Genomic DNA, 17390 nt, shown 5'->3' on the forward strand with positions numbered 1-17390 from the left:
TCTAGTTTCATTCTGACATTGACACGTGTCGTATTGTGATTGGCTTTTGATGTTGACACATGTCGCGCTATGATTGGCTTCTGATGTCGACACGTGTCGCGCTGTGATTGGCCTCCTGGTTGAACGGAAACTCTTCTGGGTCCTTGATGGTATAACGTTGACCGGTGCTCAGTAGTTTCGGGATTGATTAAGTATGGTACAAACAAATGTGAAATTCATCTCAACACGTCTCCTCACGTGTAGTAAATTTTCAAACCTAACATGTAGACAACATAAATTTAGTGAACTGGAGCACGTCTGACCATTTGGCTTTACTCATGAGACTTGCTCTAATACCATTAAAGAGTTGAGGTTTCAATATAAAATCAATGGGGCAATATGAGAAGTAATTCAACCACATATATAAGACCATGTAAGATCCATTTTCCCATCAATGTAGGATTCATTTTCAACTGACCATGTATCCTATTGTGATATAAGTTTAAGGTACTTCTTTTTGGGGTTTATGATTCTTTATTTACCTCCAATGGAGCAGTGATAGCAAATGAAATTATGTATTCCTTCTAATCTCTATTAGGATCATTTACCTTTCACTCGTGACAAGTTGAAGACTGAAGTGGATCCATCAACTGCACCTGAAATGGATGGTATGTATCTTATTGTCTATTAAAAGTATACAGACATTGTTGGTTATGTCTTGATACACATTATGGGAGGGGATATTTTTAACTGTACAATGGACGCCTTATTTCCAATACTGTTCGCTTATGCGTACGAGTTTAGGCTAATCGGGTTCTTTACTGTCAATAGGCTCAAGAGAGTGCTTCTGTATGTCATCTCTGAGTTCCAGAGTACATTCATCTCTAACAAAAGGACTTTATTAGACAATGTTCTTGCAGCATTTTAGTCGGTTTATTGTTTGAAAATGAAAGGTAAATCTGGAAGAAAAAAATTGGTTTTGAAGCTGGATATGGTGAAGGCTTATGAAATATTTGAATGGTCTTTTTTTTGAGAAAATGATGCAACTTATAGGGTTCGCGTTACAAAATCAACAGGTGGCTTTAGAGGTGGTTAGAGACCATATCGGAGCTTTTAGAGGTGTTGTACCAATGAGAGTTCCAAGTCTGATCTCTGTCTTAGCTATTGAACTTTACGTGATGGTTGGAATTTGCAATAGATATGCTTCATTTATGCCTCTGATCGTCGAATTGGATTCAGCTATAGCTATGCAAATGTAATCTGGAAAATGAGTGTTTTGCTGCAAAAGGGGTGTATGAGGACGAAGTTTGTCGTACGTTGCATTCTACAACAACACATTCTTGTGAGTCATATATCTAGAGGGGAAGTAGGGCTTCTCATTCTGAATGGATGTCGACCCTCTAAGGCTTATGGATAGTGTAGTGAAGGATTCCATTGTGGTGCATGAAGCCATAAGTTTTGTATTATTGTTCTCATTTGCATGAGTGTGCTTTGTTCTCTTTACTGAAATATTTTCCGATTCTTTATTGTTAAGTACAATGTGGGATAACATATATATATATATATATATATATATATATATATATATATATATATATTCAGAGTTTAGGGCTGACATACTAGTGGGGAACAACAATTAAGTATCAAACAATGTACTTCCCATGCATACTAAACAAACTGGAACTAAAATGAAGTAATACATAGTTATTCACAACCATGGATCGCGGTGAAAATTTTGGAGCATGAAACTTGGAGCCCAAACAAACTCACGAATAATAGGGATGGAAGTTATGATACACTATTTGAATAAGGAATTATTTTATTGCAAGTAGCAAGGAAAGATGGTATCTTGCTTCTGTAGATGGACAAAAGAATATTAACTAGAGGATACGGAAATTTTCTACAACAGTTGATTTATAGTATGTTTACTAAGTCTAGAATACAGATATTTAACTGAGGGATACTGTTAGGGAGACCAAATTTTTATACCAAATGATGTGGTTGAAGTGTTGATTATTAACGTGCTTATTTCATATTGATGACCCATTATTTGGTTTGTAAATTTGGTTTAAAATTTTGTCTTCCTAACATTATCCTTAACTGAGTCATAAATGAATAAACAGTTTCAGCATTTCAAAAAACAAGGCTTGTAACTGGCCCGAAAATACTATTGTCACAATATTATTCATAGATGTAATGTCAGAGCACACCAAATGTCTACATGATCTCTACCCTGCTATTGAAAAACTCACACAAACTGCGTATCTCACATATGTCTCTCTTATAACTTGGGAAGAAAATATCTACCCAAAAGATCAAGAACTGCATATATAATCTACAAGTACTAATCATTTGTGAACCTCTCTTCTGTCTTCCCTACAAACCAAACTAGCTTATTATCTTTAATATATAATTAACTAAGAATCTAAGGGTGCTTCTTCTTTGTAATTCCAATCCTCATGAGAGCTAAATAACTGATGAACCTGTAACCCATAACCATAATGACCAAAGCAACCACAGCACTCGATTGTCCATCGAGCCCAGCAGATTTTATAGTTGGGAATTCTCCAACTGAGCAAACCCTACCATCACATGGGTAGGTCTCACTTTTCTTGTACTGAGAACCCAGAAGGAGCCTGTAGGAGTAGTTGCTTAGTGATATGTATTTGATCCAAGAGATAAAAGCAGGAACATGTTGAACATAGTAGCCACCAGCTAGAAGAAATGACAACATGATGACTGATGCGAGAACCGTCGCCTTTTTCTGGTCCATCACCAAAGCCCCAAGAGCAAGCCCCATGCCTTGAGCTACTAAAACACTGAGGAGCAGAGCGAACAAGGTGTGGAAAAAGTTTGCAGCCGACGGTTTGAGGCCTGCCATCCAGTATGTTATTGTGACAAATAGGGTTGGAAGGACAAGTTCCATTGGGAGGTCAGCAACAATCCTCGACATGAAATAGGAGGAGAGTCTGTATGTGCCTGAAGCTCTTTCCTTTTCAAGCATCTTGCGCTCTGGTGGAAAGGTGAAGATTGCTTGGAAGAGAGGGAAGAAACCCCAAAATCCAGACATAAAGAAGAGAAGCCCAATCTGCAAGTAAACACAGCCACAAAAGATTATCAAGTTGCTAAAAAATGGTTATAATTGAGAAGCTTAAGCATTGCTTTAATTAAGTGATAAATTATGTCGTGCTATGTGCATAAACCCAATTTTCAAATTTATTGACATGTCTACAAATCAAGTTAGTAGTAGAGATTTAGTACTATTTTTGTTTGGGTTTAATGTGCAACCTATATTTTCCACTATTGTCCCAAACCCAGAAAAGGGACCACTTTTTTTTCTCTGAATAATATCAATCAAAGTGAAGGAAGAATGTTAGTAGATCACAGTAGCGGAACCATAGTTAATAAATCACATTACATTCGTGATCAAGTTAAGTTGACTCACCAACTGTTCATAATAATCGATGTAGTACACTGATGTGATCTAAAGATGTTTCACCGATATTACAAATGTGGTCTCCCTACTTTAAGTGGATCCTTATTAACACTAAAATCTTGACCTAAATTCCTTTGAAACTGGATATTGCAAATTCTTGAAAAAGGAAAGGATGGAATTTTTAGTACCTGATCCTGCAAGTGTGCAATATCAGATTGCCACCATAGTAGGCCAACAAGAAGAGCCACAGCCAACACCTGACCAATCTTGAGACCAGAGAAGGCCTCATGCTTCCTCTCTTTCATTCCTCTCCTCAGCAACACAGAGAATTGCTGCCACCAAGTTGTGGGCCATTTCCCAAACTTCTTGTTTTGTGCAGATCCATCTTGAAATTGACTGGAGTTATTGGTTTCTTGAAGTTCAGTTTTCAATCTATCTAAAAGGTTATTCTTGTAGGCCAAGGCCAGATTCTGCTTCACCTTGCTCTTATTGTCAACTGATCCATCAGGTGCCAGACCTGCAGAAAATGTAACGTTTATTACTTTCACAAAATTTCACAAACATCGGATGTCCACTTGCAAACACTCTTGGCCAAAATATAAGAGCAACTTTTATGACACAAGTATCTAGACTATCGTGGCTTTTAGTGTTTATAAAATGCTACGTACGTAGGACTATAAATTACACATTGCGTTGTATGATTGACACGAATTGCAACACTGTATACCTGTACCATTTAAATCTTTCTCCAAAAACCTACATGTATAGTTTGTAAACTTGCACACGTGCATGACAGGCGTCTATTGCATTTGTAACATGTACACTTGCATGCATGTCCACTTGTAGAGTTGCAAGCAAGAGATTAACTTATGGAGATGACAATAAATGTTTTTTTCTCATGAATTTTAATAATCAAAATTTGTTCCCCAAGCATATCTGCTGACAATGTAACAGATATTTCCAAGACATTCTATAGGTTTTATGAGGGTCTCACCGATCGATCCTAATGGACCGAGAAATTTACCCTAATTTGGAAGTTCAAGCAATTACTTGACTGCTGAAATAAGTAATTAAACAGATAATTCGTTAAATTTGAAACATACCATTAGCAAGGTCCAACAGAAAATCTGCAGGATTCATAGCGATCAAAGGAACATAGCCAATGCCCGAAAAATAATCCATAACCTCTGACGCCTTCCCAAAATACAAACAGTTTCCTTCCGATAACAACATCACCTTATGAAACAAGTAAAACAGCCTACTTGAAGGTTGATGTATTGTCATCACGATCGTCCTCCCACCACTTGCCAAATCCCACAGTGCCGAGACAATCCGCTGAGCCGTCGTTGAATCGAGCCCCGACGTCGGTTCATCCAGGAAGAGCAAGCTGGGATTTACGAGTAATTCTTGTCCTATACTAACCCGTCTTCTCTCCCCGCCCGAAATACCCCTCATGAACTGATCACCAACGGCACTGTTCTTGCATTTGGTTAATTCGAGCTGTGTAATCACTGCATTGGCTTGCATAACCTTGTCTCTCTTGGATAGCGTGTTGGGCAAGCGAAGAAGTGCCGTGAAGACTAGGGTTTCTGTCACCGTTAAATGCGGGTAGAGAAAATCGTCTTGCGTTACAAAGCCGGTGTTTCTTTTCATTGTGTTTGTGAAGGTTTTGTTGTTGTAGGTTATGGAACCTCCTAGTCGGCCTCCAAGTCTGCCTCCGAGTGCGGATAGGAGGGTTGTTTTGCCACTTCCGGAGGGGCCGAGCATGGCTAAGATTTCGCCGGGTTGAACTAGGCCGTTGACGCTGTTTAAGATCACTTTCTCTTCGGACTTGGTGCTCTTCTTAGCTTTGATTTTGTAAACCACGTCTTCAAACTGTGATTTTGATCGAAATTTGAAAACCCATTAGCTTAATTATGTAAATGGTATTAGGCTTTTTCAATAAAAAAAAAATGAAAATCGGATCCTGATCATCAATCTCGAGCTATTCAAATAAAAAATAAATAAAATGCTTAATTAATTTTTTAGTCCCAACCCATTTCCCCTATATATATTTACCTTCACTGTGACGGGTCGAATGGCATTCTTGAAGATACCGGGGGTTTCACTGTCTGGTCTTCTATCAGCCTGAGACTCTAAATCCACCACCATCCCTTGCTCCATGGTTGTTTAACTTAAGATCAACGAGCTTTCTCCCTCTCTAAAACCCTAATCAAACCACTAGATTTTTTTTCTTTCTGGTTTTTTGGGAGTTACGAAATGAAAGAGAAGATCCAATCAATAGCAGCTGGTTGATCTCTCTCTTTCTGTCTCCCTCTTCGAAACTATAAATTTCTGGGCAAGCTATACAGAGAGTGCATATATAATTAATATATGGAAAGAAAGAAAGAAGGAGAAAACTAATTAAATTAAGAGAGTCGATCAAGTCATGCAAGAGAGATGAGAAATAACAGACGAGCCAGGCGGGGCCAGTTTGATGGGTTCGCTTCTTCAAATTCTTGTTTAGTTTCCGTGATCACAGCTACGTACTCTATTGTTTTCTGTTACACTGAGCCAGCACGTGTTTATATATTGCATTAGATACCAGGCCAATCTCAACAATCCCACTACGACTCTACTTCTTATACCTTTACGACTTCTATTTATCATTTTATTTCCCCAGAACATATAGTCGAAAATTTACCAATGAGTACTTCACAATAATGCCAAATTTAACCACAATGGTTAACAAAAAAACCTATCGTCTTATGACAGTTTTGAATGGTTGGCTTGTGAAGTTTTCGTACATGCTTGTCTGAAATTTTCTGTTGTATCGAATGAATTGATAAAAAAATAAAGGGTAAAGTACAAAAAACTACCTCAACTATTGGTGTCACGACACTTTCATACCTCATCTTTTAAAATTGACAATGTCATACCGCATCTTACGAATTTATGACAATGTAATACCTCCATCAGTTTTTCTAGGGGTGCGGCATGGCCCAACATGTGTCCCACTCACTAATCCAGCTGGATAAAAAAATAATTAAATATATTTTTAATAATTAAGTATTAAAAAATTAAGAATAAAAAAACAAAACAAAAAAATTTCCTAGGGGTGCGGCATCCCTTTTCCTTCTCTCCACCAATTTCAATTTTTTTTTGTTCTTCTCTCTCCTCCTTCTTCTTCCTCTTCTTCTTCTTCTTCTTCTTCTCCTGGGCCGAAATTGGATTTGTCACTTTTTTTTTTTTTCGTTCTTCTCTCTCCTTCTTCTTCTTCTTGGGCCGAAACTGGGTATGAATTTTTTTTTTCTTTTTGTTTTTTGTTTTTTTTTTTGTTTATGGGTTGCAGGTAGAGGGAAAAGGGGATGAAGATGAAGATGGGGAGGAGACAGAGAGGGTTCTTCTTCTTCTTGGGCCGAAACTGGGTTCGAATTTTTTTATTTTTTTTTGGTTTCTGGGTTGCAGGTAGAGGGAAAAGAGGAAGAAGATGAAGATGGGGGAGGAGAGATGAGTGCGCGTTGGGTTGGGGGGGGACGAACTGGGTTGGGTTGGGCTTTTTTCTTTTTTTTTTTCTTTTCTCCTTCTTCTTCTTCCGCACCCCCTTCTTCCTTCTTCCTTCTTCCTTCTTCTGGGTTCCAGTTTGGGTTTTTTTTTTTTTTTTTTCTCCTCCTCCTCCTCTTCTTTCTCTTCGCCTCCTTCTTCTTCTTCCGTGGGCGGGCCGAGAGGGGGGTTGAGTTGATGGGTTTTCTTCATCCTCTTCCTCCTTCTTCTTCTCCTTCTTCTTCTGTTTTTTTTTCTTTTTTCCGGGTTGCAGTTTCCATTTTTTTTTTCCTCCTCCTTCTTCCTTCTTCTTCTTCTTCGGTTCTTCCTCCTTCTCTTGGGGGGGTGGGGTTAAGGGGCGGGGTTGGGTTTTCATTTTTTTTTTTTTGGTGTTAAAGATTAAGCAGGGAAGATCTGAGAGGGAGGGGGAAGGGACAACCAAGGTTTTTTTTTTTTTTTTTCAATTTTTTTTTTACTTTTATTTATTATTTTAATATTTAAAAAATATTAAATATTTTTTTTAGTTTTTAATAATATTTTATTAATTTTTTAATAGGAAGTGGGCTCCGAATCAAGCCACGTCAGCACTTAACAGAAAAACTAATAGAAAAATTGACAGAGGTATAACATTGTTACAAATTCGTAAGATGCGGTATGATATTGTCAATTTTAAAAGATGATGTATGAAACTGTCGTGACCTCAATAGTTGAGGTAGTTTTTTGTAATTTACCCAAAAATAAATGAACAAAATTAGTTGAGTGGAAATATTCTCCCTCTGTGGTAATTAATTAAGTGGAAAAATAAAAAAATTATAGCGACTTGTGTGGAGCAAAAAGGAAAGGGATCCTCTCCGGATCTCTTCCTCCTAATCCACCAAGTCCAGGGATCCAGACCGTTGAAATTTGATCCAATGACTAAAGTTATTATAACTTTTAAAGTGAGCCCTTGCTTGTAGCCGCCGTTGGATTAAATTTCAACCGCGCAAATCCCCGAACTTGATGGATTAGGAGGAAGGGATCCTGAGAGGATTCCTTTCCAAGCAAAAAGACGCTAGGCTAAAAGAATGGTATGTATTTTATATATGTGTGCATGTGTGTGTGACCACTTTTGCGTAGAATATTCTTCAAATTAACTGGATTTCGGATTTCCTGGTTACTTCAAGAAGGAATTTACTGGATTTTCCTGGTTAGTTCAAGAAGTGGATCAATTACCGTTGTTTTTCAGCCTTTTCTTCTTCACTGAGTATATTAACATTGCCCACATTCAAATTAATACTTCAAGATACTTCCACCATTGAACTTTTATCAAACTTTATAGTTAGATAAATCACTTTTTTTTCTTTGACAAATGATATTATCTACACTAAAAGGGTGGGGAAATGGCTAAGCCTCACAATGTGTTAGTAATAATGTGGTTCAAATTCACTATTGACGAGAGTCGAATATAAGATTTCTCACATACAAATGGAGGAATATCATTAGACTGTAGTACTAAGTGACAGATAAATCACTTACAAATCAAAAACAAAATTAGTTGGAGACGATTTGGTATGCGTTAAATAAAAGCAAATATGATTTCAATTTGGATAGTAACTAACTAAAACCCATTAATATTAGCAAGATTTCCTTATACTCATTAATTTAGTTAATGAAGTGTTTGTTATTATATATAATCAGATACTAGCCTCAATTAATTGGCATGTGAAAATTTATATATATATATATAGGAAATTTAGGCTGGTAATTCCTGACACGACCCGATAACCCGACACGACACAACACGAAATTAACAGGTGTTCGGGTCAACATGATAACGAATTGGATCGTTATCGGGTAACCCGATAAGCACCTATTAAGATAACGGGTTGATTCGGGTATACACGTGGGTAACACGATACACAATAAGCAGAATATTAATTTTATAATTTTATAACCCTAAAAAAGTACTATAATAATAATAATAATAATTATATATACTATAATAATTATACCCCCAAAATATTAACTATAATAATTATATATATATATATATATTAAATTTTATAAAAACTATAATAATTATTAATTAATATGCAACCATTGATTCCATAATTCCATTCCATTCATGCCACGTCCTTTGAAGAAAAAGGGAGGGAAAATGAAAATTATAAGAAAAGCTGAAAAGGAAACAAAAAAGAGAGGGAAAGATGGGTAGGTTGCCGCCCTTTGAAGAAAAAGAAGGGAGGGAAAAATGAAAATTAATAAAAGTGGTGAGAAATTTTTTTTTTTTAAGTATATTAACTTTTTATCACATATATCCCAGTATTTTTATAATGACACGTGATGTACTACTCCGTGTGCCGGTCAATTATACGTACAAAATAAATAGATTTAAATCTACTTAATAAATAAATAAATAAATATATATACCATTGAACTTGATGGGATACGAATTATACGAAACTAATTTCAACGATCCAACCGTCAAATTTGTTTGTATATTCTTCGAGATCGTATCAACAAAAAATCGTAAAAAACAAACATTCAGAGATCAAGTAACCGAACAAAACTTTTCGATGGTTATAAAATGAAAAATCACGATTTAACGGTTATTTTAACTCCAATTTTGATTATTTTTTATAGCTACACTCCTTAATCCTATATGAATACAATGAATGAATTCGATCTTCAATTTAAAATATTTACACTACTGGATACCACAAAATCTTATGTTATACTTAATGAAAGTATGAATAAACTCTTAAGTATTAGTGAATCTATTGTTTTGATGGGATACTCATTCTACGAAACTAGTTTCAATGATCCAACCGTCAAATATGTTTGTATATACTTCAAGATCGCATACGCCAAAAATTGCAAAAAACAAACATTCAGAGATCAAGTAACGGGACAAAGCTTTTTTATGGTTATAAACGAAAAATCACAATTTAACGGTTATTTTAACTCCGATTTTGTTGATTTTTACAGCTACACTCCTTGACCCTATATGAATAGAATGAATGAATTCGATCTTCAATTTAAAATATTTACACTAGTGGATAACACAAAATCTTATGTTATACTTAATGAAAGTATGAATAAACTCTTACGTATTGGTGAATCTATTCTTTTGATGGGATACTCATTCTACAAAACTAGTTTCAATGATCCAATCGTCAAACATGTTTGTATATACTTCGACATCGCATATGCCAAAAATTGCAAAAAACAAACATGCAGAAATCAAGTAACGGGACAAAACTTTTCGACAGTTATAAAAAGAAAAATCACGATTTAACGGTCATTGTAACTCCGATTTTGATGATTTTTTGCAACTACACTCCTTGACCCTATATGAATACAATGATTGAATTCGATCTTCAATTTAAAATATTTACACTAGTGGATACCACAAAATCTTATGTTATACTTAATGAAAGTATGAATAAACTTTTAAGTGTTAATGAATCTATTGTTTTGATGAGATACACGCATTCTACGAAACTAGTTTCAACGATCCAACCATCAAACATGTTTGTATATACTTCGAGATCGCATACGCCAAAAATTGCAAAAAAAAACATTCAAAGATCAAGTAACGGGACAAAACTTTTCGACAGTTATAAAACGAAAAATCACGAGACCCCACGCGGACACGGCGCCTCACCCTCCTCACGGGCCTCACCTCAGTGACCTCACCGGCTCACTCTCCTCGTCGTCCTTGAGTCTCGACCTCACCCAGACTGTCACCCTCACTCAGTCTCTTCACTCCTCACCAATTCGCCCACTGTCCATACCAGTACCACCCAAATCCGGCTCCTGAATCGAGCTCTCGGTCACATTCCGCACTCCTCCTCACTGAACAAGGTAAGAAATTCCTACAATAAACTCAAGGGTTTCTGAATTAGGGCTTTTCGAATTAAGAATTTCTAAAATTAGGGTTTCTAAATTAGGGCTTTTGGAATTAGGAATTTCTGAAATTCAGGTTTTTGAATTAGGGATTTTGAATAGGGACTCTGAATTAGGACTTTTGGAATTCGGAATTTCTGAAATTCATGTTTCTGAATTATGGATTTTGAATGGGGATTCTAAATTAGGGCTTTTGGGATTTTGAATAGGGACTCTGGATTTTGAATAGAGATTTTCTTTATGTTCTTTCCTTCTTTGTTCTTTTTCATTTTAATGGTTTAAGATAGAAAAAGGAGAATGATGAAATTAAACATTTTATGAAGATGTATTTATTCGGATGGAAATTAAGTCAATCAAATTTCTTAATATACAAGCCTACAATCAAGATGATGATGAAAAGTTCACAAAACTACAACTTTCGAATATTCTTGTGTGCTGTTAATTAATTGGTATTTTTTCAGAAAAATTATGTTTTTTTTTTATACAGTTTCTGCATATTTTTAAATAGTATTCTGCAACTATTCATTTTGATGGAAATTGCGATTGTATGCTCTCATGATTATGCACATGAGGTCTTAAACAGAGGGTTACCCCAATAAGGCAACTTCTAGCTATATTTGAATTGTTTTATAAAAAATGATATTTATGAATTTGAAGTTTGAGATTATGGCTATAAATGATAAAAACTCTTATATATGATATGAAGATGCTTACTGTTTGGCGTTTGCCAGTGCAATTGATATGGAATTATGGATATGGGAAATTTGCTTACTGTTTACTTACTATTTGAGTGCAATTATATATGTGAAATTGAAATGGATATGTGAATTTGAAATGGATATGGTATGAAATTGGTATGAGCAAGATTTTACAATTTTGTTTTTTTTTTCTTGAAGCAATGGATGCTGTAGAGCAAGATTTTACAAACCTTAGTGATGGAGGGTCGGTGGAAGTGACAATGGGAATGCAACCTGATCATGGAAGTGAAAATACAGAAGATACAAATACAAGTCCGGCAAAGAAAAAGGCTAGAGTGATCAAATTAGGTAAGCGAACACTCAGGTCTCCTGTTTGAAAAACTTTCAACAAATTGACTACTATTTTTGAAGATGGTAAAAGTCGTGCTCAATGTAACGATTGTAAGAAACTGGTAATAGATGATAGTCATCATGTGACGGGTAATATGAATAGACATTTGAAAACATGCCCTGGACAGATTGGTGGATTATTGTCGGTGTCTGAATTCTGTTCCCAAAACTTTGATCATGTGGCATTCCGTGGCTTATTGGTAGAGGCCATCATCAAGCATAATCTTTTAGTTTTTCTAAATATGAGGGAATTAGGGCTTTGTTTGCATATATATCTCTTGATATTAAGTGACCATGTAGAAATACAATTAAAGCTTGTGTGTTGAGGATGTTCAAAAATGAAAAACAAAGCTTCATAATTTGTTAGGCTCAGTTGAAGGTAGAATTTGTATGACATCGGACTTATGGACCTCGCAATGCACTGATGGGTATCTTGCTCTTACTGCTCACTTTGTAGACAAAGATTGGAAATTGCATAAGAGAATTTTAAGTTTTTGTCACATGCCTCCTCCTCATACTGGTGTTGCATTATCTGAGAAAATTAATGCATTGGTGACTGAGTGGGGAATTGAGAAGAAGTTATTTTCTATTACTTTGGATAATGCTTCTTCAAATATTTCTTTTGTTAGCATTTTGAAGAATCAATTGAATCTTAGAAGTCTTCTCGTGATGAATGGTGACTTCTTTCATGTGCGTTGTTGTGTTCATGTCTTGAATTTGATAGTTCAAGATGGACTTAAAGAAATTGATTCTTCGATGATAAAAATTCGTGAATGCATCAAGTATATAAAGGGCTCTAAGGCTAGGAAACTAAAGTTTTATGAATGTGTTTGACAAGTAGGGATATTGGATAATATGAGAGGTTTGAGAAAAGATGTCCCTACTAGATGGAACTCAACCTATATTATGCTAGATAATGCAATTTTCTATCGATACGCTTTGATTCATTTAGGGTTGAGTGATTCCAATTTTACTAGTTGTCCATCTTTTGAAGAGTGAGATAAAATAATGAAGATTTCCAAGTTTTTGGGATACTTTTATGAGGTTACCTGCTTATTCTCTTGGACAAAGTACCCCACATCAAATTTGTTCTTCCCTAAGGTGTTCGTAATCCAACTTCAAATTAAGGCAGCCATGAAAGACTCTGAAAGTTTCATGAAGAAGGTGGAGACTTACATGTACATGAAGTTTGAGAAGTATTAGTCTGAGTACAGTTTGATTTTGGCAATTGCAGTCATCTTAGACCCTCGTTATAAATTGCATTTTGTGGATTGGGCTTACACAAAGCTTTATGGCGTGAATTCGGTTGAATTTACAAAGGTTAATGACAAATTGAATGATCTTTTTGGTGTGTACTTGGAAAAACTTCCGCAACTTGATAATTCAAATACTGCAGTGAATTCAGTGCCTATTCATCAAACAGAATCTGTAGATGTTCTCTTTGAGGTAACCTAAGTTTGTTTTTATTTACTTTATATATTTGTAGATTGTAGTATTAGTACTATAAAAAGTACTGATATTATATTTGAAATTGACATGATGCATGATTTTTTATGATGTAGGATTTTGATAATAATTACGATGGTTCACGTTCGATTGAAAAAAATGAATTGCAAAAGTATTTGGAGGATACAAGAATAGATAGAAAAGTAGACATAGATGTTCTTTCTTGGTGGCAAATGAAGCGTTTTCATTATCCAATACTTTCTCAGTTAGCACGAAATGTGTTAACAATTCCCATTTCAACTGTTGCATCGGAATATGGATTTAGTATTGGGGGTAGAGTACTAGATCAATATCGTAGTTCATTGTTACCAGAAACAGTTCAAGCTTTGTTGTGCACAGAGATTGGCTATTTGGAAAAGGAGGTAATATATTTTTATATGGTATAGTACTATTGTTTTATTTCTTTTCATAATTATTTTGGTAAACTTCTCATAATTTGAATGATTTTTAATGTTTGGTTTTTCTATACTTAGTTTATGCAGAATAGAGTTATGACGTGGAAAACATTACTGAAAACATCATCAACATAACTCTTAAAGGCAATAGATCAAGCCAAAGTTCCAATATAATTTCATGATGATCGATGTAAATCGAGGATTTTGTAAATTGAGGTTTAAACTTTTGAGAAAGACTTCACAACCTTGAAAACAAAAACTCTTTCATTTTGCATATCCTTGCACATTTAATATTTGTAATAGATTAGTAGTGTATGTATTATTTTTTTATTAGACTCTTATTTTTGAGTGTTGATGTAGTACTTAAACGACAAATGTATTTTAGGCCATGTTTGGTACATCGGATAGGACACCGAATAGGACTAATAATACGAAGTACGGTGTTTGGTGTCCGTTCGTATTAGATAGTCACCGGATTAAATAATTCGAGCCTACCAACTTAATACGCTTGTTACCCGACTGCTTATACCGTCCAAAACCTTGGTACAATTTAGTCGGAGCGCCTCTCGCCGTCTCCTTCCTCTCCAGACGCACTGTCCAGACGCAGTGTCCTCTCGCGCTCGGTCGTGGTCCTCTCCAGACGCTCTCCTCTCGCGCTTGTTCTCTCGGCTGAAGTCCAGGTTCGTCTTCGTCTTCTTCTTCGTTTGAATCCCACCAGTTTTCTTCTTCTTCCCAGGTTGTGCCCGTCTCTCTGTTTTTCCCCCTTCTTCCATTTTTCTTGCAATTTTCTTTCAATTGATGAATCTAGTCATTGTTTTCTCTGTAATTATGCAATTAATTATGTAATTTTGTGTTTTAATTACAAATTTCGAATTTTAGGGTTTGTTGTTGGGGTCGAATTGTAGATTTGCCAGACCCTCTTTCTGCCTCTTACGCTTGCTCTCTTGGCTGAAGTCCAAGTTCGTCTTCTTAACATGAAGCTCCCAAGCTATTCAAGCAAGGTTTCTTCGAATTTCCATCTTTTTATAGCAGATCATACAACAATCTCGGGGTATTTGTAGCTACACCCCTAAATATATTTCTATATTTTGGCGGTTTTCAGTTGGATTTTCTTGAACATTATTGTCATTGTTTGCAAAACATCAAATTTTCTTAACTTGAAGCTCCCAAGCTATTCAAGCAAGGTTTCTTCCAATTTTCCAAATCCCATCGTCCATAATCATCATATAAGTTAGTATCTACGTAGTCTCTCATGCCGTGAATTGCAAAACATCCAAGATATTCAAACATGTCCAAGATTACCAGTTTCCCTGTCTCTTCTATCTTCTTCTTCTTGTTATTCTTTAGGATTTTCTTAGCCATGGCACAAAACACAACGATCCCAGTGAATGTGGGGATCATCCTTGACTTTGATTCCTTGTTTGGGAAGGTGGGGATGAGCTGCATTGACATGGCTGATGTAGTGAATAAGGAGTTTATTCAATGGGGCTTTTGGTATTTTGGTGTTCATCCATTCCGTTAATTATTAATTTGAGAATTTGATGTATGAAATTTACTATTTTTCTTTGTTATTTGAAAATTTGTGTGGTTTTCAATAGGTATAAATATGAGAAAAGTTCAACAAACAAACAAAGTTTCATCAAAAAATTTTTTCCCTTGTCCTATCCGGTTCATTACCAAACACAGTATAAATAATACGATCATTTGTTTGATACTGCACTAAACGCCCGACTAATTTAGTCAGTACTATCCGGTGGCTATTTATCCTATCCGACAGAAATAGTCTGTACAGTCTGAGCTGTCAAACGAGGCCTTAATGTTTTGAAGTAATATTTATGTGACAATGTGTGGTATGTGCAAATTTATTAAAAAAAAATATTTTTCATAACGAGTCATAACAGGTCGGGTCATTTTACCCGTAGGGTAAAGTGACCCGACCTGTTAAGGACTCGTTAAGATAACAGGTGTGACACGACATGATCCGTTAAGATAATAGTGTTACACGAAAACGACACGAACACAACAGATACGACCCGTTTGCCAGGCCTAAGCAAATCTTTAAGGGGAAGGATCCTCATTTTTTTTTATAAAAATAGGGATTAGTTGTGGTGTCCATACTACATCGAACTTTAGCGATTCAAACCGTATATTTTTCAAGTTGCACCTCATAGATCATCTTTGCAAAATATTGGCCAAATCGGAAATGTTTAAGATACCTAATTAGGTTCAAAGAAGTTAACAAATACTTTGTTATATAAGAAATAATGAAATTTTATTTTGATAATTAAATAGGCAAATGGTTTTGGATTGAATTGAAGTTTTGCAAGGATGATCTATGAATCGAGACTTACAAAATAGATGGGTCGGATCATTGAAATTCGATGTGGAGTGAGCCCCACACCTAATCCCTATTTTTTGGAATATATATATAGGAAGCCTTTAAGGGAAGAAATCTCCATTTTTGTTAAATGAGGATTAGTTGTGGGGTCCACACCACATCGAATTTTAACGATATGAACCGTCTATTTTTCAAGTTACATCTCATAGATCATCCTTGCAAAATATTAGCCAAATCGGAAATATTTAAGACATCTAATTGGTTCAAAAAATTAACGAATACTTTGTTATATAAGAAACAATGAAATTTTATCTTGATAATAAAATGGGCAAATGATTTTGGATTGAATTGAATTTTTGCAAGGATGATCTATGAATCGAGACTTACAAAATAGATGGTTCAAATTGTTGAAGTTCGATGTGAAGTGGGCCCCCACAACTAATCCCTATTTTTTTAAAAGAATGAGAATCCCTTTGCATAAAGGGTCTGTATAGATATATATGTATATATAGATATATATATATCTATATATGTTTATATCATATTTAGGGTCTCGTATTTAGACCTCGTATAAATACTCGGGGGACTTGAATGTAATTATGTAATAAAGGAAGGGGCAAATATGTAATAAGTGAGGAGTCCTTATTCTATAAAAGGACCCTTCACCCTCACAATTGGGGGAGGCCAATTCCTAAGGCTCCTCTCACCCTCAGAAACTCTCTCATCCTCAATACTCAGAGAAATACAATTAGTGTGGACGTAGCCCAAACCTTGGGGTGAACCACGATACATCTTGTGTTATTTACATTACTTGCAGATTCACGGTCGGATTTACGTTGTTCCAAGACCTTCGGTTTTATGCATCAACATTTGGCGCCGTCTGTGGGAATCGACACGAAAAGCTATGTCGGTCCTCTCTTAATTTTTCATCTCACTACCTTGAAACCTCATCACCGTGAAACTGCTCACCTAAAAACCACAGATCCAAATTTCTCAATCCCAAATCCCCCAAAACCCATGAATTCTCCAAATTTCCCAATCCACCAACAAACCCAATTGATTGATTCACAAAAAGTTCAAAACTTTCGACTTTCCCACTTCCTCATATTCCTTAAATTTGGACGTTGCCTTCGTGTCGTTTTCTCTCCTGATCTTACCCACACAGATACTGAGTTAAATTATAACTATTGTGTCTATAAGTTAGACATCGCAACTGGCTACTGGGTTGGTGCATTTTT

At 35.6% G+C, this 17390-nt stretch overlaps 1 protein-coding gene and 1 long non-coding RNA gene across 2 annotated transcripts; one reads left to right on the forward strand and one right to left on the reverse strand.

Moving 5' to 3' along the window:
- Window positions 1–2133: 2133 nt before the first annotated feature.
- On the reverse strand, window positions 2134–5900 carry LOC126590814 (ABC transporter G family member 9-like). The gene is made up of 4 exons (XM_050256323.1): window positions 5474–5900; window positions 4519–5290; window positions 3604–3932; window positions 2134–3067 (listed from the first exon to the last, which is right to left on the reverse strand). Exons 1-4 carry the CDS (start codon window positions 5576–5578, stop codon window positions 2405–2407), a joined length of 1869 nt encoding a protein of 622 aa, XP_050112280.1. The 5' UTR covers window positions 5579–5900; the 3' UTR covers window positions 2134–2404.
- An 8300-nt stretch (window positions 5901–14200) lies between these two features.
- Window positions 14201–14997, forward strand: LOC126591097 (uncharacterized). Its single transcript, XR_007612255.1, has 2 exons — window positions 14201–14494; window positions 14694–14997. It is a non-coding gene; the product is annotated as an uncharacterized LOC126591097 (long non-coding RNA).
- The last annotated feature ends 2393 nt before the right edge of the window (window positions 14998–17390 follow it).

Source organism: Malus sylvestris, chromosome 11 (assembly GCF_916048215.2).
Source record: "Malus sylvestris chromosome 11, drMalSylv7.2, whole genome shotgun sequence".
In the NCBI taxonomy this organism is placed as follows: Eukaryota; Viridiplantae; Streptophyta; class Magnoliopsida; order Rosales; family Rosaceae; genus Malus; species Malus sylvestris.

Coding starts and splice junctions, on each gene's coding strand:
- LOC126590814 (XM_050256323.1), bottom strand. CDS start 5,578: ATGGAGCAAGGGATGGTGGTGGATTTAGAGTCTCAGGCTGATAGAAGA. Junction 3,933..4,518: donor TCTGTTGGACCTTGCTAATG/GTATGTTTCAAA, acceptor CATTTTCTGCAG/GTCTGGCACCTGATGGATCA. Junction 3,068..3,603: donor TTGCACACTTGCAGGATCAG/GTACTAAAAATT, acceptor GTTTACTTGCAG/ATTGGGCTTCTCTTCTTTAT.